Consider the following 26,557-nt stretch of genomic DNA (forward strand, 5'->3'; position numbering starts at 1 on the left):
ACAGTAATTGCTGCTTCCAAATACTCTTTGGTCAATGCAGGGGTCGAGAACCTTCAGACGGGATCACGATGGCTCTGTGGGTGGGAAGATGTTCTCTCTTTTCTGGCTTGTGGGTTGGTTATCCGTAGCTGGGGCAGTCATCTGTCAGCTTCGTTTATTTTTCCTTTTGTGTGTATGATAGGTTTTACACATTGGATCCACTGGCCACCTGTCGGTGCTCTTCAAGAAGTTTCTTCTATTCATGTTCCTCATGCGTCTTTCAGCTATGAGGTCTTGCAAAGTATGCTCGGTTGGTGAATTAGTACTTCTGCTGAGGATAATGCAGGTGCACACGATCATTTCGAGCGTTTTTGTTACGGTCTACAACTCACAATGTATGACTGGCTTGTACCCAATAATAGAAAAAAAATTGGAAACACATAACTATCTATGTACAAAGTAAGTAAAACTCATACAGTCGTATAATCATCGCTCCGTGTCGCAAGGAGCTCCATCTCAGGCTTCCCTGTCTGGATATCACCAGGATACCTCGCAGCCCAAATGACCATAACAAGCCACATCAACACACAGTCGAAGACATAGAGTGGCCACTCATGCGTCAAGAGGTAGCCGTCATACCCCATCACATACTCAACAACGCGATAGATTGACCGAACCAGAATGAGACCACTGACCGCGAAGAGCGTATGCATGTGATACTTCCACGGGGACTGTGCTCCGGATGTCGGACGCTTTTGCATACGCTTGTGGAATACAACCGAGACAATGATGAAGAAAACGAACATTCCCACTTGGAAGATAAGGCCAACGATAACAATAACTTTGGATAAGGTCTGCATGGACTCCACCGCCTGCAAGCCCGCTCCGTTGCCTTGAATGAGGAAGGCAAGAATATCGCTCGTGACGAAGACCCTCGTCAACCAGCGAAGCCGGATTATAGAGTATTGCTCTGCGTCGACGCTCCGAATGATCCGACCTAGCGTCATGTACACAGATGCGGCGAAGAGAACAGGAGCGAGGAGGATAAGCACGCTCTGCATAGAGTAAGGCCCGAGCTCCGCTGTATGGAAGTGCGAGATTATTCTTGCGAGGAATCCGATGAACTCAACTGTGCTCTGTATTAGTTGATAAGGCTTTCTTTTGCGGGGTGTATATATCGTATCAAGGAACACATACAGATGCCGCCAATGGCTAAGGGGATGTTGAACCAAGCTCGGGATCGGAATAGCTTGAAGAAGTGGATTCCGGTGGCCCCCAGAAAGAGGACGAGAAAGATAGCCGCTGCCGCAATGGAGGGCATGTAGCTCCACAGGTAGTAGCCTGGCACATAGGGTTCTAGCTTGGCCATGATGGATGGTTGTAGTTGGTCTTTTCGCTCGGGGACTTCTATCGAGTTATCCAGCTATGGAGGTGAGATTGTTGCGATATGGGACTTTGAACCCAGCATGCATCTTGGTCTTATATGTCTCTTAGACGCCATTTTGCACGTGGCTGTACCGCAGAAAAAGGACAATCTTTTCTTGATAGAATCGCAGAATCTGAATACGCGTATAGAACTCAGCCCTTCTCGAAGGCATCGGACTCGATCCGTGCCTGGCGATACTACCCGATATGGTTTAGTGGCAGTCGAGGTGGTCTGTGCATACGCGGATTTGTGAACCTCACAATGCTGGCTTTGCTTGCTTTTGCCTCTTTCAACGTCCCAATCTCTGCTGCATCCCATACTCTGAAAATAGCAACCTTACGGGCCCGTTGTGACTGTTGTTCGGGCACACTTTAAGCTTATCGCTAAATTTGGAGCCATGGGCGGAGATCCTTGACCACGAGGCACGCCAGGCAGGAACAATACTACTCACCACCATCGCCACATTAGGCGCATGTGCACCGGAAGATGCGCTCTCAGTAATCGATCAAATTATCGTAAGGATGCCGCGTAGGACACATAAGAAGTCGCGCAATGGCTGCTTAGAATGTAAGCGGCGCCACATAAAAGTAAGTTTGATGGGATTGTCGGGTACACATGTAGCATTAACCTCTGACAATGTGCAGTGCGACGAGAAACAACCGATATGCTCCAACTGTCGGTCTTCGGAACGCTCCTGCGAATACGCGGATCCGTTCATACGGGCGGCCCAGTCGCGGTCAAGCAAGTCATCAACTCCGTCACCTGCTGGCCTGGTGACGAATGATATACCCTTGCGGTTGCCTGCACATCCATCTTCTCTTTCTGACAGTCCCCCCGTCAATATGCTTCACGCTGAGTTGTTCTTCAACTTGGTGAACTATACCCTCAGCAGTCTCAGCGAAGGGGAGACCGCTTGGCTTGGTGCTCCGGAAGTGATGCGAATGGTTGTCTCAACGCCCTATCTCATCAATCAAATGCTTGCAATGAGTGCTTTACACTTGAGCATAGTGCGTCCAGAAAACGGAGAGTGGTATCGGCGCCATGCAGCCCATCTACAAACGCATGCATTGGAGATTTACAATCAAAGGAGACTCGAGGTGAACCAGGAGAGCAATGTCCCGCTATTTCTTTTCTCCTGCATTCTCGGCATGCACACTCTGTGTGACGTCTTGGTTCACCGCGAAGAGACGAGTTTCGATACATTTATAGAGCGATTCGTGCGTTGTCTCAAACTCCAAATTGGTATTCGCGTCGTGATATCTTCAACTACATGGCAATCACTACGAGAGTCAATCCTCAGGAAACCGCTTCAAGACGGAGCAATCTTGTTCGAATGGGATACGAAACTTGGACCCGAGTGCGCAGGACTGTTAAGGCTCGTTGAAGGGGCTAAACTGGGCGACGCCATCACTTCCACCTATCGGGGAGCTATACAGGCGCTGCAAATGTCTATGAATGCAGCTCTCAAGGCCTCGCTGAAAAATATCGGGGGTGTTACGGGCTGGCCTGTCATAGTCAGCCCTGAATATGCCGAGCACTTGGCAATGCAGCGGCCCGAAGCTCTGGTGATTCTAGCTCATTACGCCGTTATTCTACACTGGCATCGGCATTTGTGGTTGTTTGGCGATGGTGGCCGCTTCCTTATTGAGTCTATCAGCAGGCATCTAGGCCCGAGCTGGGCTGAGTGGTTGGAGTGGCCGAACCGGAGCTTGAGTGAACCTGGTCGATTAGGTGGAATGTCGTAATTCCCCTATGACTGGGGAATCAAGCATACAATAATTCATTCATTGGGGAGCCTCCGCGCGGCCTCAAGAAGCTTTGAAGGCTTTTTATGAAAGCGATCCTCATACCATCCACTCTACCCTTGTGACTCGGGCGTGATATTCTTTCTCTTCAAGACTGTAATATTCTCTGCCTCATTTCTACATCTATCTGGCGACCTCGAGCACCTTGGGAGAGAGATCCGAAACAATTTATTTTATGCTACGTTGAGATTTCCCTTGCACAATCCCAGATATTAAACATAAAATTGCCGAGCCCCTATAACCTCATGGCAACCGCCGGATCGACGATGAAGAGACTTCTCTCGCCAGCAGACATTCTACGAACAAGGGAAGCAGGATGTTCATCAGAGTCATGTAATTTTACTATTTATTCAGTTGTCATTTCCCCAGGAGAATAAAAATTTTAAAAAGCAATAAAATTAATTAATTTGAAATATTAAAAGATTCCATCCAAAGATGGTTAAAACAAAAAAGTCAAGTCAAATCAAGCACACACGCCAATTTTTGGCGCTGCTGGGAATCGAACCCAGGTCGAAACGGCGCTGCGGGAAAACCACAACGTTTCATGATGACCACTACACTACAGCACCTTGATTTGTTTGAAGGTTGCTGCTTAGTTTGATTAATAAGACTTTATCACCTTGATACCGCTGTGTGCCGCTGGGAAGTGGTAAATGTAGGATGAGTGGATAGATTGTCTACGATGGAATTTTACAGTGTAGTTTTGGGACTTTGGCCTCTGATGGATCCCCTCTAGTCAATTGCTTGTATTCTTTTTCACCTTTTGTTACCAGGGAGCGCGTGCCTTGGTTTGACGTGCTGGATCGATGTATATATCTTTGAGTGTGTTTGCTTGCAGCTACGGGCAATAGTAGTAGTATAGCTAGTTTGACAGTATCTAGTACCGGTGCGATTCGAAGCTCACTCCCCCAGTGTCCCTTCAAAGCAAAATTGAAACGACCAGGAGCCTAGATGTGCTGTCGGGCCAACAACAATTCACACAAGTCTCCAACTAACCATAGCCAATGTCCTCTCGGCAACCCCTTTGGCCAACCGAGCTACCCCGAGCAGTCAGCGAGGAAACGTAGAACTGACTGATACTCATGGGGTAGTATCATGATACCTCATGCGAAGCTACGCAGAGCGTATAATGCCGCGAGAAGAAAAATAGCTTCTATGACCATATGCTGATGTTAGCGGTGATGTTGTTATGAAAGGTTCCGATCTGTTGGCTATGTAGCCGGAGCGTGCCCATGAGGAACGGGATTATCTCACCTAGGTCGGCAATCTAGTAGTAGACGTATACGCTCATTTGAAAGGGCCTAGACCATCCCGTTGTTCGTAGCTAGCAGCAGCATCGTCCAGTGGCTCTATATATATTATTGTGGATGTATTTGGTAACCATCGGGAGGAGGCCTAGGATATGTGGACAAAGAACTTGCCTCTGCTGTTTTCTCTATTTATTTTGTGTACAAAGATGAGCTTGGTGCATTGTTAAGAGCATTCGGTCATTCTAGGAAGGTGCCAATGCCCCATTATAAGGCCTGCGGGTATGCTTTGTTCCTGGTAGAAGATTGGTATTGGAAAGGAGAAGTAGCCCGGCACACCCAAGATGACTCAGATTTAGGTACAAGAAGGAAATCACGAATGCAATGGCGCAACAATAGCCCAGTAGAAGAGATCCCAGAATTTGATCTCGCAGACACCAAGGAACTGAACAAAAGTGACCAAACAACAAGTCCAACATAGCGTACTTTTCGCCATCTTCCAATTGCATCCATAACGCCAATTAGAACACTTAACTCATCGACAATCTTCGATCGGCTTTAATTGGAATTTTCGACAAGACCTAGGTAACGAAAGCCGGACGTTAGAAACAACCGAGTAAGCACACCAATGATGGGAGTACTACCTTGTTCATGAGCATGGCCCATTCAGTGCTTTGAATAGGACCAATGAAGGTCACACGAGTGTATTTGTTGTGTGTTTTCAGCTGCGCCCACCCTTGTTCCTAGCCCCCACATTTTCTTCCATCGAATCATTGGGACCTAGACTGATAGCAGCATTGCCTCTCCATGTGCAGGTAAAATGGGAAGATTCAGGAAATGGAAGACTGGGAAAGGCAAGATAATGTCCAAATAAGAAGCAAAAGGGTAACAAGTTAAGGGAAATCAGGGAATGTGATTGCCCCTCAGAAGGACCCCAACCGGGTGCCCTATTAATATCATCATCCGAGGCGTGGTAACTGACGGGGAAAGTACAACCTGAGACGAATCTAGGCTGACCCGAACAGTGGCATGTAATAACCCGTGCGCATCTAGCGTGGATGTATCTTCATCATCGCCGAAAATCTTGCGGTTCACAAAAACTCCCTGGAGTGGAGAGTTGAGATAGCCACAAGTGGCCCAATGTTCCGGGAAGAAGCCTCTCAGGTGATCACCGTCATAGAGGCGGAAGATATTGAACCTCCTCAAGACTCCGAGAAGTAGATGTGAACCCCACGATAGCTCTAACTGAACGTCTCTCAAGCTTAGAAAGCTCCGAAGACCTAAGAATAGGCCCCCGACTGCTGCTCAGCAGAGCCCGATTGGCAACAAACTTTGGCTCAGAACAGGCACCGCGTGGGTGAGAAAGAAAGGGTTTGACAAGCAGAGGGGTTATAGAAGAAGAAAAGTAACCTGCTCTCAGAAGACCAGGCACGCAAAACCCTGGAAAGGAATCATCATCGAGCAGGTTCAGAGACGAGTAGCTTTGAAAACAGATTTCAAACTTACCTGACTGGAGGAAGTCTCCAACAGGGTGTCTCTGGACGATGGCTGAAAGCCAGGTAAGGGGATTTACAGTGGGCAGCCTTAGGCGGTGCTGCGTATGGGCTTTGTTGCGTATGGGCAGTGTCGCATATGGGCGTAGCCGCCTAAGAAAAGATGGGCGTAGACAGATGGGTGGGTAAAGGGCGATGAGTAGGCGAGGTTGAGGAAAGAAGAGAGCTGGGATCTGGGAGGAGGGAGGAGAGGGATTATAAAGGAGGGAAGGCGGAGGAGGAATGGAGAAAGTGCGAGTCCAAGGGAAGCGAGAGGCAGGAAGTGAATGGGGACAAGGGAACAGGCAATAGTGATGGGGGTAAAGTGTTGGAAGTGAAGTGAAGGGAATGGGGTGAAGGTCTTCCTCCAGGGGAAGTGGTGCTGCTGTCACGGCCTACGCCTAGTGTACAGTTGAGTTGGTGGGAGATTAAATGGAAGGGGCATTCAATATATAGCCACTTGGGCAGTAGGGAAAGCGGCATGTTCAGCTTGTGTACTAGCATGCGAGTGGGAGATTCCGTGGCACTGGATATGTGCAACGAGGCAACTCCCGGGAATAATACCAGTTGACACCCGGGCAACCCGATAGTAGACTGCGATGAAGGAACTTACCGGACTTCAATGGACATGATCGAATTAGGCAATAGAATGAGAGCCACCTTGTATGTATGTGTGTGCGTACGCCTAGTTACTGCACCTTTAGGGCATTGCTAGAGTTCTAGACCTACTACTGTACTAACCGACTTCCCAGTCAGCAGTTCATCTACAAGTGACTACTACATGATCGAGTATATTAGCAGGTTTGCCATAGCAGCTTCAATATAGGTGGTATCCATTTGGTTTGATTTCAGAGATATTTTCCCATCAACACTCAGCATAGACGGTGAAGGAAAGAGATATGAACTAGATTCACTTTATAATCCTTTCATCCTCTTCCTACTGGGCATGAATACAATTGACCTTTCTCCCAGCACATCTAATTTAATAGTAGCAGTGAAATTTAACATTCGTATGACATGTGTAAGTTAATAAAGTCGATGGAGAAAAACCATTAGATACCTTTGCAGTACCAGGCCATCGAGGCCCTCCTTATATATCATGTAGGCGCGTACTACTTCACTAGCCAGTGTGAGAATGGGTTGTTGCTATGTAGGCAAGATCCGAAGGAATCACCGTCAAGAATCGGACTTGTCAGCTGAAGACTACATCTGCCCCAGCACAAGCCAAGTCAACAGCTACGGTCGTGGTTACGGTGTCGGGAAAGACCCGGATTCAGGCTCGGAACGCACACGCTACTCCATTGTGTCTTTTCCCTCGTCACCGTCTCTATAGTGAGTTACTTTTTGTACACCGGAAGAAAAAGCAAGGTCCAACGCCGTCCCAGTCAATTCTTTGCATTCTTTAACCCCCATCCCTTGTCCTAATCCAGCCAATTTGCATGAACGATGTCCCAACCGAACCCAAAGAAGTAGTACAGGAAGCGGAAAGTATGCAAGGTAGATGAGAGCAAGAGAGACCATGGAAAGGTTTTCATCAGACACCGAATCGAGAAGGGGCAAAAGCCGGAGAGCAAAGGAGATAAAGGTGGCGTAGAAAAAAAAAAATCATCTGAATATAATAGGAAGACACTGGCAAATGTCGTAAACCGTGAACAAGCAACATAAGTAAGAATAAAAACAAAGCGATAACGTTTTTTTCCATTCAATACATCATGAGCGCAACCCTGCAGAAAAGATCAACCAAAGATGTAAAACCAGCCAAGCTCTCATTGAGAGTAAAGATTACACACTTGAGAGTGACATAGAGGGGAAAAAGTGTTAACAAGTGAATATAAGAGGAGATAGGTTTTCAATCCAGGGCTTGCCGCGCCCGAGGTAAAAGAGAAAAAGAAACGAGCCAATAGGAATCCCATCACCCGGAAAAGATGCAACGCCATAATCCTTTAGTGACCGTAATTGCCTCCCCAGCCGCCGCGTCCAGAGTTACCATAGTAATTGGCAAACCCTGCGCCGCCGTAGTTACCGTATCCAGTGGGCTGGTGGTGGGTCTGGCTGGCTGCAGCCTGGTGGCCGCCCAGGGCACCCAATCCGCCATACTGAGGGTTCAGGTGAGGGTAGCCACCGAATCCCTGCTGGCCCTGCTGACCCTGCAGCGGGGGAAGGCCGGTTTGGGCCTGAGGCTGACCAGCGGCGCTGTTGGTCGCGGAGCCGGGACGGTTAGCCTGGGCAAGAGAAGGGCTGGGTCCCGCAGCCTTCGGAGTATCGAAGCTCTTCGTCTCCTCCGTGGTCACCGGAGGCTGCTGGGTGATCGGCTGGTTCTGTCCGAAGCCGCCTTGAGTGCGACCGAAGACGTCCGACATGCCGGTTGCGAAGGCATTGGAGCCGGCGGCTGCCGACTGCTGAGTCTCGGATGGCTGGGCGGATCCAGTGCGGCCGTAGACCGAGTCACGACCGGGAATGGCCTGGTTGAAGGTGGCCGCTGTAGCGGGCGACGAGGAGTGGTCATAGGAGAAGGCGTGAGGCTGGCCATACATTCCAGCCTTTCCGTACGGGCCATATTGGCTGCCGTAACCATATTGAGTGCTGTGAGGAAGGTAGTGGTCATCGTATCTCCGGGCATCATCGTACATCGGGCGGTTCCTGCCGTACTGGTTCATCTGGCCAATGTACGAAGCATAGTGAGGGTTGGAGTAGTACGGGTATCCGTAGCCGTAGCTGTGAGCGCCCTGGCCAGGCATGTGCTGAGCCGTAGGGGTCTGAGTAGCGCCAGGAAGGGTGGGGTTAGGAGTGGTGTGGCCACTGTTAGGAGCTTCAACATGGCCGTAGCGGCTAGGAGGCTGAGTGGTAGGAACATGCGGTTGCACTTCGGCGCCAGAAACACCAAATCCTGCTCTCTGGGCAGCGACCGTGGCATCCTGAGACTGACCGTACGTGCCGTAGTAGTTGTAGGGAAGACGTTGGTCGACGGCATAGAAGGGAGAATACTCGCTCCCGGTCGTGACGGTAGGCTGCACAGGAGCTTGGTTGGCAAAGGGCTCCTGGATCTGAGGTTGAGGCTGCGTGACCTGCTGGGTGAAGGGGTCGTAGGGCTTATGAGCGTCGGTGTAGCGGGCGAAGTCAGTGAAGGAGTTTTCAGCGGCAGAGACCTGGGGCACGGGAGGAAGTCCCGGAGCCGGGCGAGAGACTGCAGGGGTTTCAGTGGGCACCTGAGCCTGTGTGGAAGGAGGCAACGAGGCACGAGGAGCAACAGGGGAGTGCTGAGGGGGCTGAGCACGGGTCTCAGCTTCTTCTCTGTTCTCATCAATGTCAACATCGGCGGCATCGCCGTTCAATCCCATGCTGCCAAACTGGACCGCAGCACGATCCACAGCATGGTTTCCTGGCATGACCACAGCTTCCTGTTGTTCCATCACACGACGTTGAGTGCCAGGGGTGCGGGTGCTCTGCTTGAAGGCACTCGAAGGGTAAGTTCCAGGAGCAGCGCGCGTGGGAGTGGCAGCCGCTGCAAGATGGGTAGAGTCAAGGGCACTGCCCACGGTGCTAGCTGCGGTAGCCGTGGGAGCAGGAGGAGAGACATCGGGGATCTGGGCAAGGTTGTTCTTCGTCAAATCATCCTTCGGAGCGGGGACATCAGCGGAAGATGGAGTAGCGGCAGGAGCTTCTTCTGCGGCCGGTTGAGGTTGAGGAATAGCTGGTTCGGGTGCTTTTTCGGCAGGGACAGGAACGGGGATGGGGACCGGGACGGGAACAGGAGCCTGGGCAGGAGCCGGGGCTGGGGCAGGAGCCGGGGCGGTTTCAACTGGCTTCTGCTCCGTTACAGGCGCAGCAGCAGGCTTCTCGGGGGCAGGGGCAGCGGTGGTAGCAGGGGCGGGAGCGGGTGCAGGAGCAGGAGCAGGAGCAGGAGCGGCAGGTTTCTTCTGAGGAGGAGGCGGCGCCGGTTTGGCAAACAAGCTAGCCCAACCCTTCTTTGTGCCCTCCGGGATCACACTGCTCTTGGGTGCCTCCTTGGCGCCATCGTCAACGTTTTCTGCAGCAGCAGGCTCGGCATCGACGGTCTTTTCGGGCTTGGTAGCCGCGACAGGCTCAGGAGCAGCCGCAGGCGTAGCTGTGGTCTCCTCGACCGAAGTGGCGACAGCTGGCTTCTCCGTGCGAGTTCCATTGGTATGAGCACCGGCCCGACCACCACGACCTCCACGACCACGGTCACCACGGGCGCGACCACGACCTTCAAAGCCACCACGGCCACGACCTCGAACCGAGGGGGCGACTGTCTCGACGGGAGTGCTCTGTACCTCCTTGGTCTTAGGGCGGCTGCGGTCCGTAGTCTTCTTCTTTACCTCGCCCCATTGAGCGACATTGCCTGTGGGAATAGAAGCAGTAGCGTCAGTAAAACCCAGAAACCCCGAGCTATTCCAAGTAGCAGTATGAAAACCATACCTTCACTAATGCGATCAATTGCCTCCTCAAGGTCACCGTTTGCATCCTCCAGAGCGAAGACCAGATCCTCATCAGTCCAATCAGAGAACAGCTCCTTCAGCATGGGCAGAGTGTCCGAGTATTTCTTCTTCATCTGACCAAGCTCTCCCTCGTCTTCATATGCGGTGGGTGCGCCGTCTGAGTTGTCTGCCTTTGTGGATCTGCTACCACCACGACCACCTCTGGAGCTATAGCCGCCACGGCCACCACGGGTAGATACCCTGCCACGAGAGGCAGAAGGCCTTGTTTGAACTTCAGACATATCTGTTGTTGGTATTTATGGTTCTCCCGTATGGAGAAGTAAGATGAAGGAATCGGAGAGGACCCAACGTGGACGAAGGGAGGAAATCAAGGTGCGGCTAGTGGGAAGAAAAAGCGGGTAAAAAGGTCGTAACTTAGTACGGTAGCAATGATGAGATGCAGCCTCACGAGAGAGGTCAGCACCAGAACCACTAAGGGCACACAAGGACCGCCAGGATTTTGGGTTTGGGAGGGAGGAAAGAGGAGAAGAAAGAGACCGAAAGAGTCGAGAGATAAAAAAAGGATGCAAAAGACACAAGAAAAGATAAAAAGGAAATAATAATTAGAGGTGAAGGGGGAGGAGGTGCAGAAAGTTTAGTAGGGAAAGACTACTACTTAGCAGCAGATCGAGTTCATTGAATGGATGGGGTTCGAGGTGTGGATGGGACGGAAGGGGAAGAGAAGGCGACTTTCGGTCGGTCGCGTTGGTTGCCCGCGCCCCGTTTTTAGCGAGCATGCGGTCCTGGGCAGTGTTACCTGCTTTACCTTACCGCGTTCCAATTTACCACCCCAATCACTGGGATAACTACGGAGTAGTACGTCGTAGTACTGATTTGCTAACTGACTTAATTGCTTAGCTACGTACAGTGCTACTGATGCGATTGTAGTAGATGAGAAATGAAGTTGCTTTTTTTTGCTCATTATTGGGGTAGAACTGCTCTCTCTCTACCAATCGGTTTGTTACTTACCTCGTACCACCTCGCCTGATGGGCGTTCCGAGTCTTTGGGTTCGCTCTGTCGATGATTTCGTCATCACTACTTACTGCTAATATTATGACGATGGTAATGTGGAAAATCAGTTAAGCCAGGCATGTGTTCCTTCAGATTCGTGGTGGACCGGCACCTGCCACACTGTATTTATCCTACATCTGTTCAAATTCCGACTGGGCGACCAGTCAACTCAATTGAGGGATAGATCATCTTCAGCTCCCTTCCAATTCACAGCCAGGCTTGATCGCGTGGTGAGGTGGCACTGGCAGCCCTTGCTCACCGCCCGTCGTTTTGGGCCAATATCGCTCGTGACTTGCTGGATAAGGCGCAGCCCGGGACTTGTCCCCAGCAGAAGGGGTCCAGCCAGTGTCGACAGCCTTCATTTATCATTATCTAGCTGCTTTTTGCGACAGGCGCTGCATTTGTGATAATTCTTCCACTATGAGGGCCTCCCCGGCCGTCAGATATCCTTGGTCTAAATTGCATCTTCCGCTTCCCCGCACCCCTCGTCAGTCCGAGCAACTCCTCAATGCCATCACATCCTCCTTCCGTCGCCAGCTCGATCGTGAATATCCGACCAACAACCCTTCTACATCCGACCGTAATGGAGCTTCTGCCGAGCATCCACCAGAAAATTCCCATTCGTCTGCTCATGCGACTGATAGACTTCTCCACAACATCTTGGACAACCCACTTTTCCGGGTAGCCCCCTCGGCCTCTCCCATCTCCAGTAATGCGTCAGGCATGCGCGATGCGAAACAACGAAGAATGTTGACAGAGCCCATGGTGGTATTCGACGAACTGGCAGCGGCAGGACATGTCACTAAAGGCGACCTTCTCCAATGCTTGCAGTACCAGTTAATGCTTGCGAGAGGTACCGGCGATGATTTTGTCAGGGCCATGAAAGATTCCAAAGCAGCGACCAAAGTTGTGAACTGGTGGCTTGCATCAGGTTGGCGAGATCGGTTAAAGATATTTGATCATCGACAAACGTCTGCCACCTTGGTGAAGTTCATGGTTGCGGAGGGCATGCAAGATACTGTTTTGACCTGGTTGGAAATGCTGGCCAATGCCGATCTTCGGGCCTTCAATGGCCATATCAGCCGAAGCCTCGCCGAGCGTGTCGCTAGAAACCTTCTGACAGATTTTCTTGCCGCTGAGAATCAATATGGAGGTGGCTTGTCCTCCGCTATGCGGTACTACGTGCAGGTGGGAGATATGTATTTCTCCATGGAGGATCTGCATAACAGACGTGACACGAAAAACCTTCTTCGACACGCTGGTAAATACCTGTTCCAGCAGGTCAGTCGGGAAGTACCGAATGATAATAACGTGGTGTCTGCATCTGTCTATGAAGAATACGCCAGGGTGATTGCTACCGTGTGTACGGACTTTGTCACTGCCTCAGTGGCTCTCTACCACCCCACAGTACCCGACCCGAAGCCCTTTCTTCGGTATGTGTATAATAAGGATATGCCCACGTTGCAGACATGGCCGGTGGGCCTACGAGAGGTATTTGTGCGCAGTGGCTCGGTCGCACTCCGTCTTTTGATGGACCAGGGGAAGCGGGGAGATGCCACATGGCTGGCAGGTATCCTGCAGCACGTGTCAGACACGGATAAAGCGAAGGTCGAACATGAAGCATCCGCAGATGAAAAGGCTTTGCTTTCTCGACTACTCCGAGTAGACATGGCGTGGACCTGATTGATGTAACCGTTCTTCTACAGCGTTTGTGGAATAATTTACGAAAAGTCTTCATGCAATGCAGCTCTTTGACCGGGCTAATTTGCGTCACGGATCCTAACGGAAGCGCGCAGATCGAGGGGATGAGATTCGTCAGCCATGTTTCGCTTCCAGCCAGCCAGCAGCATTGTCATTGCGACAGTCACACCAAAACACCAACTCCTCCCGGCATTAATACTCCGCATCGGACTCCACTCCTGCCGCTAAGGGATGCTTTCTCCTCTTCTTGGCGTGCTTACCTCTAACAACAACCCCGGTGCAGCTAGGGCTTATCTCTTCCCCTCGGGCTGAGCATCGGTGCAATTCTTAGTGGTTCTGTACATTTCTCGATCTGGACTGCAAGAGGGGACTGCCGAGATTGAGTTCCGCGTGAATCGGGCTAGCGCCCCTGATCGTGCCTTAGTAAACGTCACGGCGCAACCTCACCTCGTCTTCTTCTCGGACCTTCTCTCAACAACCGCTTCGTCTGAGCAGATGATCTTCGGCTACTTCTTCATTCATTGATTGGAATACTAGTCGCATACCATTCGCGACCACAAGTTTTGCAGACAAGACGAAGGCACCTTTGACGAAACTTCACCATTTCCCGCTTTATCCAGCAACTGCGGGCAGTTATGGTTTTCCAACCTAGTAATCACTCCAACACATCATCAGGTATGTCAAGGTCCGGTTCTATATACTTCTCGCCTTGTGGTTTCTCCTCGTCCGGCTCTCCTTCATGCTCCAGACGTCATGTACTGACAATTCAGAAGAACAAGAGCCAACAAATGGCGCCAATCTTCCAGCGAAACTATCCTCCGCGACTGAGCCCGCTGAGGAGAACAAGCCTACTCCAGACACCAAGACCGTTGATGACGCGAAATCTACCGATGAGACGGAACCCCGCTCGCAGGTTCCCACATCTGTAGATACAGCTCCCAAGGAGTCTGTTACTGAGTCGAATGTGGGTGAGAAGCGGGAGCACGAGGGGACACCCGCGACAGTGGAAGCGGGCAAAACTGGCGCTGATGATGCAACGGAGCCTGCAACCAAGAAGAAGAAGAGGAATGATGCAGAGAAAAATGGGCCGGAGACCGCACCGCCATTTCCTACGACTGCGAAGCACACTAAGAAAGGCCAAACTACAAATGGGGACAAGAAGAGTGGGCGATCCAAAACTGCAAAGGAATCTGTCAAAAGAGAGCCCCCGACGGATGGTATCAGTAGTCGAACACGCAGTCGCACTAAGGTTGCTCCTTGAAGCCTCCGATTGTTTGTCTCAATGACGTTAGGAGTGGACATTCATCAACATGGCACTTGTCGGAAAACAGACCGGAATTAGGACACCTCTTGTGTATGAGAGTATCAATTGCTTCGAATAGCAGAATATGAACTTGATTAGCATGATAAGCTAAATTGTTTTCTATGCCATTGAGAACAACCCTATGGTAGCCATCTCTGGCACTTCTATTCGAGGCATATTCTAGGGCTGACCTCTCGTAATTGCAGTATCTCAAATCGCCGAAATCGGCGATGACAGTGCACGCTGAGTCACATTCCGGGACGGAACAACCACTCTTCTTCCCCGCTATCACCAGAGGGGCAAGTCTGTGTCATAGGTCCAGCAGCGATAGCATTAATTTCTCGTCGAAGAACTTTAAAATTCTGATCCTGAACACCAACTTTACGCAGATAACACCCAATTGCCATCTCACAAACATGTCCTCCAACAAGATCTGGCTGCGTGCCGAAACTAAGCCCGCCGAGGCTCGGTCTGCCTGTGAGCATTGGACCTCAAAGCCAATTGCATATTGCTCTAGTATGCTAATATGGTGCAGTGACACCGACTACCTGCAAGGCTCTTATGGATGCTGGATATGAAGTGACTGTCGAGCGCTCCACCCAGCGGATTTTTGATGGTAAGAGGGACACCTTTCTTAATCCACAATTTCAATGACGTTTAAGGGGTACGGCTGGTTAGCAGCTGTATCCTTTAATGCTTGCCATCTCTACACTCGGTTTTGTGAACCTGTCTAACATCATTATCTCTTTCTAGACGAAGATTTTGCCAAGGTATGCGTGTAGAAGCACGTCACCCTTTTGTTCGTACGGAATCTCACCTTCCTATCTTACAGATTGGCGCGCCGCTGGTGGAGGAAGGTTCTTGGGTGAAGGATGCCCCCAAGGATGCCTACGTTCTGGGTCTCAAGGAGCTCCCTGAGGATGATTTCCCCCTGGAGCACGTTCACATCTCCTTTGCACACTGCTACAAGCAGCAGGGTGGCTGGGAGCAGGTCCTCAGCCGCTGGCCTCGGGGAGGTGGTACTCTCTTGGATCTTGAATTCCTCACCGATGATGTCGGTCGGAGAGTCGCTGGTAAGAACTATGCATGAATATGTATCATTACAGCAGCTGATCTTATGCCTTAGCTTTCGGTTGGTCCGCCGGTTATGCCGGTTCCGCTTTGGCTGTTAAGAACTGGGCTTGGCAGTTGACGCACCCTGAGGGCGAGCCTTTGCCTGGTGAGGTTCCGTACATCAACCAGGATGCCCTGATCGAGTCGGTCAAGAAGTCCCTTGAGGAGGGTAAGAAGCAGTCTGGCCGCTCTCCCAAGATTCTTGTCATTGGCGCTGTGAGTTATTCGTCTTGTCTAATCTAACAACTCTTCTGACAATGTCACAGCTCGGCCGTTGTGGTAGTGGTGCTGTACAGCTCGCCAAGGACGTGGGTATTCCAGACTCCGACATTGTTCGGTGGGATATCGAGGAAACCAAGAAGGGTCAGTTGTCTTTAGCCTTTTGTTGTTTTCGTGCACTAACACTTATTGCAGGCGGTCCCTTCCGGGAAATCGTCGAGGATGTCGATATTCTCGTCAACTGCATTTACCTCAGCGCACAGATCCCTCCCTTCGTCACTCCAGAGACTCTTACATCGCCGAACCGCCGCTTGTCGGTCATCTGCGATGTGAGCGCTGATACGTAAGGCTCCCATTTCCTGACCTCGGGAATTCCGCTGACCATTGTATAACTTCTTATCAATAGTACCAACCCCCACAACCCTCTCCCTGTGTATTCTATCACTACTACCTTTGACAAGCCTACTGTTCCCGTCACCTTGGCAGGCGGAAGCCAGGTTGCTGGCCTGAGTGTGATCAGCATCGATCACCTTCCGTCTCTTCTGCCTCGTGAGAGTTCGGAGATGTTCAGCCAGGCCTTGCTCCCTAGCTTGCTCCAGCTGAAGGACCGGCAAAACGCCCGCGTCTGGAAGCAGGCTGAGGATCTTTTCAATGAAAAGGTTGCTACGTTGCCCGAGTCCCTACGGGCTTAAATGATGCACTTCTTCAAAATCAGGCTGGCTTCTGAAAAGAAGAATTCTTGCGTGTATTATGGGTACCGATTGATACGATGCTTTCCTGGAAATCTCGATGGTTTATGGATGTTAGCATGTTATGATATGAGACTATTGACTAGAATAGAGGCAACAAAAAGTGTTGTTAAAGTAATATCATGCGTTATGGGGTAGGCTCCCACGAAGTGTACAAGTGCTAGTGTGTTCGCGTGGTAGTTTCCTTTGTTTTGTGACTCGGGCTGAGGCGGAGGCTCAGGCAAATAGAACATTCGAGTGCCCCTCTCCTCCTTCTCACCCCGATCACACCGGGCACCCCCGCTCATCATTATTGTTTCTCGTGGAGTTCGTTCGGACTTCGTGCTCTTAATCCTAACCTGCCATGTATCCGCAGTGGTTGTTAGCTTGATTATCCGATTGCTTCGTTACACTGAGCCTCGCCATGCTATTACAGGAGGCAGCAAGGGATTTGCGTGCTCTATCGACAGGAGTGAGCCCTTCCAAGCTTGCAACCATCCCCTATTACCTAAAAATATAGCTTTGCAGACGTCTCAAACTACCACTGCGATCTCTTGGTTGATCCTCAGATCTTCGGAATAGTTGAATCATAGTGAATTACCAATAAAGTAATGTGGGGATCATGAACCGCTGTGGGAAACGCCGAAGTCTCCCGTCGGTGCGCTGAGCATAGCGGGCGCTCGGCGCTGAGAAACATCCGAGAATACCAAGGAAAACAGAGAAGCAGCCCTGCTACCGCCTATCCAACGAGAAGTCTTCCGTTGCGGCTACCGCGTCGAATAGGTTCGTCAAGTATTCTCGTGTTTGGCATGCACTGGAGTGGGATACCAGCCGCCTCATTACTCTATTCTGGTGAGAACGCTGTCATTGGCGGCCCCCCTCCTGTCTACCTGAAATTACCCCATGCCCTCTCCACACCCTCGGTTCTATGGGGGAACTGCTGCTGACGGTTATCCCGCTTATAGCCATCGAACAACTGATAAAACCTCCATCTGATCCCATGGACCCCTGAAGGCTGCGTATATGTGAGAGGATACAAGTGTAGGAGGGAAAATCTCGGCTTGGCTCGTCTTCTTGGCACCGGAGTTCCGTGTCTGTTTGAACTACCCAGCTTCATGGCACATCTTTCGATGGATCAACCATAGCATTGACGTCGACGACCGCTTCTCTCCGTCCCCCAGTCCTGCTCTCCTCAGCTACACAACCCGACACGTATAAGGGGTGATGCAGGAAAAATCAAGCACTGTCGCCGCTTATGCGGCGGGAGCATCTCTTGCGGCTATTGCTCTATTCTATGTCTTCGGCCCCAACTACACTATCGATGGAGACGAGTCACACGATAATTCCCGCAAGAAGAATATTGTTGGATTATCCAACCCCGCCAATGACTGCTTCATCAACTCGGTGCTGCAGGCTCTTGCAGGGCTTGGTGATCTGCGTGTCTACCTGATCCGAGAGCTTCATAGGCGTGAACTAGACGGTTCTGATATATACAACGAACTTCCCCCACCGGATGATATGCCTCGGGATGCGAAGCCGGACAGGATAAGGGAACTGCAACAGGGTAGCATCACCAGAGCTCTCAAGGAGATGCTCGACCGACTAAACGAACGCCCAATCTACAAGAAAACCATATCTGCGCGACCCTTCATCCAGTCTCTTGAGTACGCCTATCGGACGCGGATCAGTCGCAGTCAGCAGGATGCGCAGGAGTTCTTGCAAATTGTCGCAGAAAGGCTTTGCGATGAGTACCACGCCGGCGTTAAAGCACGATCACGAGCGAAGACCATACCGGAGTTGTCGCCAGGCCCGGAGTCTGTAGAACCAGGCAATGAGACTTCTCCCAACAGCCCTGCAGAGGTTGAGGTGCGGATTGATGACGGATCTGAGAACGGGTTGCCCGCCATTATCGACAACAAACTCAAAGAAATCGACCACGAGTACGGCTTCCCTTTCGAAGGAAAGCTCGAGTCCCAGATCGAGTGCCTGTTTTGCCACTATCAATACAAGCCTAACCAGACTTCCTTTGTAAATTTGACCTTGCAAGTGCCTCAAAAGAGCTCTACCACGCTTAGCGCCTGCTTTGACGGTTTACTCAAAACTGAATATATCGAGGATTTCAAGTGCGACAAATGTCGATTGCAGCATGCTCTTGAGGTCAAGGCCCAGGAATTGCACCGGACCCGCGCCAAAGATGACCGGGCCAGGCTTGAGGCAGAGATCCAGCAAATTCAGACGGCCCTCGCCACAAACCCAGAAGGTCCTTTAGAGGGTGTAATCTTGCCAGCTTCTGATCTCGCCCCCAAACGAAAAATTGCGAGGCATATGCGGATAACGGCCTTCCCCAAAATCATTGCCATTCATCTTTCGCGATCGATCTTTGATCACAGCAGCTCTACCAAGAACGCAGCCAAAGTATCTTTTCCGGAGCGGTTGCCTTTGGGTGGTATCTTGAGCCGAGAATGGTACAAGCTGTTGGCAATTGTCTGTCATAAAGGCAGCCACCATAGCGGACATTACGAGTCATTCCGACGCAATATCCTTTATCCACCCTTCTCAACGCCAGATGTATTCAGTTCGTACGCTCAGAGTCGGGCAACTAGCGAAAACCCATCTGAGGCGCCTAGCCCTCAGCTAAAGGCTCGCAAGTCTTCAGAGAGCGAGCCGGCACCTCTAAGCATCTCGATATCGACAGGGTCACCGACCCGTCCCTCTCAACTGCAACCACCCCCGTCGCCGACGCCTCGACCGACACCGAGCCCACGGGTGTCTTTCCAGAGCACTCGCTCGAAGTCGTCAACATCCAAGCAAAACCTATCGCCTGTGTCAGACCCGCACAGCTCATCTTCCACTGAGGGTGGACGCTGGAGCAAGTCATTTTCGCGAGCGTCGTTCACCAGCGATCGCAGTACGCCAGCAACTTCAGTTGAAGCATCGGCCGGATCCAGCAGTCGGCTCCGTCGACGCCGTAACAAGAACGACCGATGGTGGCGTGTCTCGGACGAGAAAGTCAAAGAATGCAAAACATCCGATGTTTTGGGGATGCAGCGCGAGGTCTACCTCTTGTTCTATGAGATTGAGAAGCCCACGCCTGGCGCGTAAGCGGTCTTCAATTTTACTTCTATTTTATGCATATACGAGGGAAAAAAAGAATAAACGCATACTGGATAAATAGACGAGTATCTCGGGGGTATATACAAGCCCATTTCACCGACCCATGTAAGGAGCCTTGTCGCGCAGCGGCTCAGGAATGACAGTTATGCAGAAGGAACATCAAAACCATATTAGACAGTACACAGTATTAGACACATGCACGAGGTTCCTATTTCTTATTTTTCGAGATAGTAAAAACACAGCTCACATCACGGATATCTCCATTCTACTACTATCCAGTAACACTCACATTCCCGCGTCCCCTGACTGTCATACGACGGGCACGACCGCTAATGCAGTGCGCCCCTTGAAAAACAGGGAACCCAAGATCACCTCATCACCGCCTTAGTCAGTGCAGGGAGCCCCCGGGACCGCCTCCCGTCCCAACAACACTCCCTGATTGGAGCGCACAACACTTTTCTGTTCCAGGTTCCGAATATCCCTGCCATCATTTCAATATTTATTATTGTTTATTCTGGTGTGTTACTACTATTGAATTTCTCCAACACCGCATAATCTCACCGACCTAGTTTCCGCAACCCTTATCGCAAATTTTTTATTTCCTTTTCTTTCCCTTTTCTCTCATACTCTGTCGATTTGTTCTGCCTACTTACCAATTCCTCTACCAATTCGGGTGTAGACATCACATACTACATCTCACCTTACCGTCTTCCATAACAAAAAAGAGGCGAAATACAAAACACACCATCACACAATGCCTCCTAAACGCGCAGCATCTAGCGCCTCTAAGGCCAAAACCGAGACTGCCTCGAAGACTGCTGCTGCCGACAAGGTGAAGAAGACCGCCAACACCAGCGCGAGCGCAAAACCCCAGGCTTCTTCGAGGAAGCGTAAGGCTGCAGACTCTGTGGAAGAGACGACAACGTCAGGGGCTGCACCAGCGGCGCCGGCGCGCGTGACCAAGAAGCAGAAGGGTGAGTTCAATCGATCAATTGCGTTGCGAAATTAGTGTTCTGCTTTGTTTTGGGGTTTGTTTTTGTGGCGCGTTCGATGATGTTGCTCCGCGGAATGTTGGGCTAACGGGTATTTGTTTCGTTCCGGTAGAAGCTCTGGCCGTCATCAACCACGCACCTACTCAGCGCCTCGATGTATATGTCTTTGGAACGAATTGCTACGGAGAATTGGGTCTTGGTGATGCGACGAAAAAGTCTGAAATTCCTGGTCCGGTCCTGAACCCGAAGCTGCCCGCGGATTCGGTCGGTGTCGTGCAGTTGGCTATCGGTGGTGTGCACTCGGCTGCTCTTACGCACGATAACAAGATCCTTACTTGGGGTGTCAATGATGAGGGTACGCTGGGTAGAGATACAAAGGAGGAGCGCAAGGTGGAGGAGAACGGTGATGGCGTGAATGGCGATGAGGCTAAGGAGGAGTCGGACTCGGACTCTGATGATGATGAGGTTGACCTCAACATGAAGGAGGCGACTCCCACGGCTGTGGACTCTGCTCTCTTCCCTGAAGGTACTGTTTTCACGCAGATTACCGCGACGGATAGTGCCACTTTCGCTCTCACTCAGGAGGGTCGTGTCTATGGTTGGGGTACATTCAGAGTGAGTTGCCACGCTTATTTTTGAATTATTATTATTTTTGATCTAACTTGGAACAGGGAAGCAACGGTGTGATCGGTTTCTCTCCCGAGACGAAGATTCAAAGACAGCCAGTCTTGGTTCCCGGTCTTGAGAAAGTGACACAGCTTGCGTCTGGCGCACAGCACGTCCTGGCGCTGACAGCGAAGGGCGCTGTTTTGACCTGGGGTTGTGAGGAGCAGAACCAGCTTGGTCGGAGAATTTCTGGACGTCTGCACGGCAAGCTCGAGAGTCTCATCCCGGGACAGTGCGCGCTTCCGTCGGATGTCGTGAGCATCGGAACTGGTTCTTACCACTCCTTCGCTGTCCGCAAGAACGGTCGCGTGCACGCTTGGGGTTCTAACAACTTCGGGCAGACGGCCGTTCCGATGAGCGCTGGAGAAAGCGATGCCGTTGTGCTCTACCCGACGGAAGTCAAGTCTTTCCGCAAGCACAGCAAGATCGTCTCCATCTGTGGTGGAAAGGACCACAGTGTGGCTGTCACCGAAGACGGAAAGTGCCTTTCATGGGGACGCGTGGATAACAAGGCTCTTGGTATCCCGCTGGCGGACATGCCGGAGGAGGAGCTTGTGCACGATGAGCATGGACGGCCCCGTATCCTGACGGTGCCAACTCCCCTCACCGACATCAAGGAAGAGGTTGTCTTCGCGACGGCCTCCAGTGACCACTCCTTTGCTATCACCAAAGACGGCCAGGCGTACAGCTGGGGTTTCAACGTACAGCGTCAAGCCGGCCACCGCGATGTGGATGAGGTTGAACGGCCAACCCTCCTCCAAAACAAGCACGTCAACGGAAAGAAGCTGGTTGGTGCCGCAGGAGGAGGACAGTTCAGTATGCTCGTTGGAGCCTACTCGCCGCAAGTGAACGGAACCGATGCTTGATATTTCTTGATGCGACTTTTGCAATAGTTCTGTTACCCATTTGAATTGAGCTCTATGTATTATTATGTGACAGTAGTTACACTCCAATCACGAGGAATTTTTGGGGATTGCGCTCCTAGTAGGAAGTGGATACTGACTATATGCGTAAACACAACACTACAGATATGAACTAACTGCTTCGATGCCGTTGGGGTTAGTTTCCCTCGGGTCTCGAACAATCCTGACTAGCCAGCCAGTCATCCGGACCATGCAGGTTGAACGTTTCGCCGGTGGTTATCCGGTTTTAGGCCCGGAATACTACAAGGACGAGGATATCCCCAACCCGGGGTTACCCAAGGCTCCACATATCGGCGGAAGAGCACCCCCTCTTTATCTTATTTTCAGATCAGCTGGACCGGGGAAGGACAGTCTAGGCCGTGACCGGCAGAAAAGCAACGAAGTGGTTGGAACATCCTGCAACGAGAACGGAGGAAAATTCCCGCTGAATTCTCCGGTGCTGGATGAAGCACGAAAGAAATACGGAGAGAACTGGGTCAATGTTTTCGCAGGCAGGAACCCAAAAGGGGCCAGTAGCCGAAATGGTTGTCCAGTGCAACCGGTTGACCATTGATCACAGCAACATGATGATGTACCCTCTCGCCCTGTATATGCTGCTGTATACAGACCCTGAGAAACTACGTACCTGCTATGTAGGTGTAAGGCGGAGTACTGTATCCACCTTTGTAGCAGACCAGCAGCAATTACTACTGTTAGCCAACCTGCTGCTTGATTCCTGGACGATAGAAAGTCGGACCGAAGGCAAGGCAGCCTGCATGATGTCATGTGATGGGCGCGGGGATTTCCGGGAGAATTATGCAGCCTGAGGCAGCCAGCAGCGTCATTGCGGGCTTCCGAATGAACCCCACCATAGCAGGCAGGAAAGGGAACAAGATGGAAGCATCATCATAGCCTCGGACTAGATTTGTCCGGTGTTGAAGACTTTAAAAAAGATCTCTACAAGATCCCGGATAGAAGTTGGAAATTTCTTCCCCTCTTCCCTCCAATTCTCTTCTTTACCCCCTTCTTGATCTGCAATCATAATCTTTCAATAGCATCACCACGAACAGCTCTCTCCCGTGGAACCCCAACCGGTCACTGAAATCATACTGAACACATCATTCCCCACCACCCGGTGAGTCCTTCGAGTACCGTTGGCCCCTCCATGTCCCAAGTTCTCCCCCCCCCCTCCTGGTCCTGCGTTGCCCCTCCTTGCCCGTGCTCGTCATTTAAATGTCCAGCTCCGTATTCGTCGCTCGGTAAAGCTTTTAGTCCTCTGCCACAGAATTTATTTGGTCCCTCTGTCTCGCTCCTCCTCCTGTTGTCCTCTTCTCTTCTCTCCATTCATCAATCTATCAATTACTCATCAGTTTACCTCCTTTAGTCCTCATCTACAAACTATCACAATGGGTGTCCTTGAACAGCTCTCCCGCAAGTCCGGTGTCATCGTTGGTGATGACGTTCTCCGTCTCTTCAACTACGCTAAGGAGAAGGGCTTTGCTATCCCCGCCATTGTAGGTCTCACCACCCCTCAATTCCAACCCGCAAAACCAGACTCCAGTGACTAACAGCGGCCCCCATCACTTTAGAACGTGACTTCCTCCTCCACCGTCGTCTCTTGCCTTGAGGCTGCTCGCGACCAGAAGTGCCCCATCGTCCTCCAGGTCTCCCAGGGTGGTGCTGCCTACTTCGCTGGCAAGGTACGTTTGGGAACATTCTTCCTGACCTATAGGTGCTCCTTTGAAGCCCGAAACAGCCACTGACTGTTCATGATAGGGTGTCAGCAACGATGGCCAGAAGGCCTCCATTGCCGGTGGTATCGCCGCTGCCCACTACATCCGCAGCATTGCTCCCACCTATGGCGTCCCCGTCGTCCTCCACACCGACCACTGCGCCAAGAAGCTCCTTCCCTGGCTCGATGGTCTCCTCGACGCGGATGAGGAGTACTTCAAGCTCCACGGCGAGCCCCTCTTCTCCAGCCACATGATTGACCTGTCTGAGGAGCCCGTCGACTACAACATCCAGACCACCGCCGCTTACCTCAAGCGTGCTGCCCCCATGAAGCAGTGGCTCGAGATGGTATGTCTTACTGTCATTGCTACTAGATAAGATCGTCGACTGACTCTATTTAGGAAATCGGTATCACCGGTGGTGAGGAGGATGGTGTCAACAACGAGGATGTTGACAACAACTCCCTGTACACTCAGCCCGAGGACATCCTTGCCATCCACAACGCCCTTGCTCCCATCAGCCCCTACTTCTCCATTGCCGCTGGTTTCGGTAATGTGCACGGTGTCTACAAGCCCGGCAACGTCCGTCTCCACCCCGAGCTCCTCCAGAAGCACCAGGCCTACGTCAAGGAGAAGACCAACTCCTCCTCTGACAAGCCCGTCTTCTTTGTCTTCCACGGTGGCTCCGGCTCTTCCAAGGAGGAGTACAAGGAGGCTATCAGCTACGGTGTTGTCAAGGTCAACCTTGACACCGACATGCAGTTCGCCTACATGTCCGGTATCCGTGACTACATGCTCAACAAGAAGGACTACCTCCTGACCGCTGTCGGTAACCCCGACGGTGAGGACAAGCCCAACAAGAAGTTCTTCGACCCCCGCGTCTGGGTTCGTGAGGGTGAGAAGACCATGTCCAAGCGTGTCCAGGTTGCTCTGGAGGACTTCAACACTGCTGGCCAGCTGTAAAAAGGTCTTGACGTTTACCTGATGTGATGTGCCTTCGGAATATGACGAAACCAGATACCAGTACATAAAATGACAATTTAAGAACGGCAAAAATATGTTGTTTGTTTGACCGTAACCTGGAGCCATGATATGGGGCCCCATTGGCTGCCTCTGTGGGGATGCTTGATGTTGTTGATTGATACGGAGTTCTGAGAGCGGTGATGATGCTGATGATGATGTATGTAGTACTCCGTAAGTAGTCTGAAGACGAAATAAAGTAATGTCTGCTGTATGAAGTTTAATGCGCGCGTTGTGATCACTTCGGCAGCGTAACCGAGCGATGACTTCATGGACCCGTGTTCGCTCCAATCAGCCGTAGGTGATGGAGTTTGTCTCAGGACATCAACTCACGCAAACATGAGCCCTTTCCCGCTCTGTATGTATAAATAGAATACTCGGGTGTGATGCTGTCAGCTTGGACCCATGATCACCATCGAAGTCGACCAGTGAGAGGAAGGCTATTCCGTCTATATCAGCTCTGCTTGTCTCTACTGTATCTTGCACCAATGCAATCAATTCCTTTCCCGTTGCCACCATCATCTGTGCGCGGCTAATAGAATCCCTAGCTCATGGGATCATAGTGTCGGACCCTGAAACCTGATCGATTGAGTGGTTCTGGTGCTCCCAATTTTCATGAACTTCAAGCTTCTCTTCCCCCCTTTTCTGACTGTGTAAGACGGATCCTCACTACTATTGGCAATAGTAGTGAAATAGCCGTGCACCAAGTAGAGTACAAAGTATGCGTGGTGCGAAAAGGGGTTACATAATCCGAGGGATCAGATAGCCACATCAGCCGGTACATGAGTATCATGAGGTGCCGTCATTCTCTTCTACAGTGCCCAATGAGACGGAGATTCGCTAACAGGGCCCGTTTTCTTTCACTTGATGGAATGGAAAGAAGTGCTTTCTTCTGATTCTCCATCTGACCCAGAGCCACAGAGTTGCTGGTCAGCCACACTGGTAAGTATGGTCAGGTAAGGTACCCGGACAGCATTGCCATGTATTGCGGCCAATCAAGCCAACGGACGCCCCGAAATACCAGACTCCACTGGGTGTAAGTGCCAAGAATGTGTCTCAGAAAGGCAGCGCTAGTCCGAAGATGATCAGAAATTGTTCCAGACTGGCTGGCAATGACTGACCGGGATTGGCCCACCAAAATAGCAAGCCGGTCGAGGATGGGGCATGAACCAACCAAATCACCCGAGTGGATCAGGGCTATTGTGGTTTTTGCTTTTTTGTCACTGAACTTGCTGGGAAAGTCTGTTTTTGAGGCGAGCACTGCTGGCACGGTCACCGAGTGACCCTGAAAACCCGTGCGGCAGAGGAACGAGCATGGAGGGCCTGAAGGATATAGTAGAAGGGGGAGGGGGAAAATAGTTGAAATACATCTGCAATCAGGCAGGGGAAATCAAGCTTCCTACATTCTAGATCGGCTGTCCCCGGTCATGCGAGGACCAATGACACCACAGACAGCGTATCACTACTTAGTTAATTAATGCATTTCCGACCGAGCCTGCCTGTCAATCGGGCCTGATACGTACCTCCGGTACGTAAGTAAGACCGCCCATTGATCCCCAGAAGAATGGATTA

General features: G+C 51.2%; 8 protein-coding genes and 1 non-coding gene across 9 annotated transcripts; 6 read left to right on the top strand and 3 right to left on the bottom strand.

Moving 5' to 3' along the window:
* Positions 1-449: 449 nt before the first annotated feature.
* On the bottom strand, positions 450-1,348 carry BO79DRAFT_274619 (RTA1 domain-containing protein; the record flags this gene model as incomplete). Its single annotated transcript, XM_025687618.1, has 2 exons — positions 450-1,108; positions 1,177-1,348. The coding sequence occupies 2 exons, from the start codon at positions 1,346-1,348 to the stop codon at positions 450-452; spliced, it is 831 nt and encodes a 276-aa protein (XP_025535493.1).
* Positions 1,349-1,759: 411 nt separating this feature from the next.
* Positions 1,760-3,175, top strand: BO79DRAFT_240334 (uncharacterized protein). Its single transcript, XM_025685016.1, has 2 exons — positions 1,760-1,992; positions 2,050-3,175. Exons 1-2 carry the CDS (start codon positions 1,927-1,929, stop codon positions 3,148-3,150), a joined length of 1,167 nt encoding a protein of 388 aa, XP_025535494.1. The 5' UTR covers positions 1,760-1,926; the 3' UTR covers positions 3,151-3,175.
* Positions 3,176-3,694: 519 nt separating this feature from the next.
* On the bottom strand, positions 3,695-3,779 carry BO79DRAFT_t234. The gene has a single exon. It is a non-coding gene; the product is annotated as a tRNA-His (tRNA).
* Positions 3,780-7,721: 3,942 nt separating this feature from the next.
* BO79DRAFT_51985 (putative RNAPII degradation factor Def1) lies at positions 7,722-10,887 on the bottom strand. The gene is made up of 2 exons (XM_025689365.1): positions 10,427-10,887; positions 7,722-10,349 (listed from the first exon to the last, which is right to left on the bottom strand). Exons 1-2 carry the CDS (start codon positions 10,725-10,727, stop codon positions 7,933-7,935), a joined length of 2,718 nt encoding a protein of 905 aa, XP_025535495.1. The 5' UTR covers positions 10,728-10,887; the 3' UTR covers positions 7,722-7,932.
* Positions 10,888-11,639: 752 nt separating this feature from the next.
* Positions 11,640-13,517, top strand: BO79DRAFT_51989 (uncharacterized protein). Its single transcript, XM_025689366.1, has one exon. It carries the CDS (start codon positions 11,918-11,920, stop codon positions 13,178-13,180), a length of 1,263 nt encoding a protein of 420 aa, XP_025535496.1. The 5' UTR covers positions 11,640-11,917; the 3' UTR covers positions 13,181-13,517.
* A 316-nt stretch (positions 13,518-13,833) lies between these two features.
* Positions 13,834-14,459, top strand: BO79DRAFT_221460 (uncharacterized protein; the record flags this gene model as incomplete). Its single annotated transcript, XM_025683519.1, has 2 exons — positions 13,834-13,873; positions 13,972-14,459. The coding sequence occupies 2 exons, from the start codon at positions 13,834-13,836 to the stop codon at positions 14,457-14,459; spliced, it is 528 nt and encodes a 175-aa protein (XP_025535497.1).
* A 378-nt stretch (positions 14,460-14,837) lies between these two features.
* BO79DRAFT_180623 (bifunctional saccharopine dehydrogenase/ubiquitin carboxyl-terminal hydrolase) lies at positions 14,838-19,833 on the top strand. Its single transcript, XM_025680096.1, has 10 exons — positions 14,838-14,978; positions 15,037-15,117; positions 15,255-15,271; positions 15,334-15,574; positions 15,628-15,830; positions 15,881-15,977; positions 16,029-16,176; positions 16,240-16,509; positions 17,253-17,344; positions 17,781-19,833. The coding sequence occupies exons 1-10, from the start codon at positions 14,918-14,920 to the stop codon at positions 19,661-19,663; spliced, it is 3,093 nt and encodes a 1,030-aa protein (XP_025535498.1). The 5' UTR covers positions 14,838-14,917; the 3' UTR covers positions 19,664-19,833.
* Positions 19,834-20,220: 387 nt separating this feature from the next.
* Positions 20,221-22,300, top strand: BO79DRAFT_211228 (Ran exchange factor Prp20/Pim1). Its single transcript, XM_025682982.1, has 3 exons — positions 20,221-20,649; positions 20,780-21,282; positions 21,339-22,300. Exons 1-3 carry the CDS (start codon positions 20,430-20,432, stop codon positions 22,197-22,199), a joined length of 1,584 nt encoding a protein of 527 aa, XP_025535499.1. The 5' UTR covers positions 20,221-20,429; the 3' UTR covers positions 22,200-22,300.
* A 1,008-nt stretch (positions 22,301-23,308) lies between these two features.
* On the top strand, positions 23,309-25,203 carry BO79DRAFT_211229 (fructose-bisphosphate aldolase FBA1). Its single transcript, XM_025682983.1, has 4 exons — positions 23,309-23,749; positions 23,825-23,935; positions 24,012-24,314; positions 24,368-25,203. Exons 1-4 carry the CDS (start codon positions 23,642-23,644, stop codon positions 24,926-24,928), a joined length of 1,083 nt encoding a protein of 360 aa, XP_025535500.1. The 5' UTR covers positions 23,309-23,641; the 3' UTR covers positions 24,929-25,203.
* The last annotated feature ends 1,354 nt before the right edge of the window (positions 25,204-26,557 follow it).

Source organism: Aspergillus costaricaensis, assembly GCF_003184835.1.
Source record: "Aspergillus costaricaensis CBS 115574 unplaced genomic scaffold BO79scaffold_38, whole genome shotgun sequence".
Taxonomy (NCBI): Eukaryota; Fungi; Ascomycota; class Eurotiomycetes; order Eurotiales; family Aspergillaceae; genus Aspergillus; species Aspergillus costaricensis.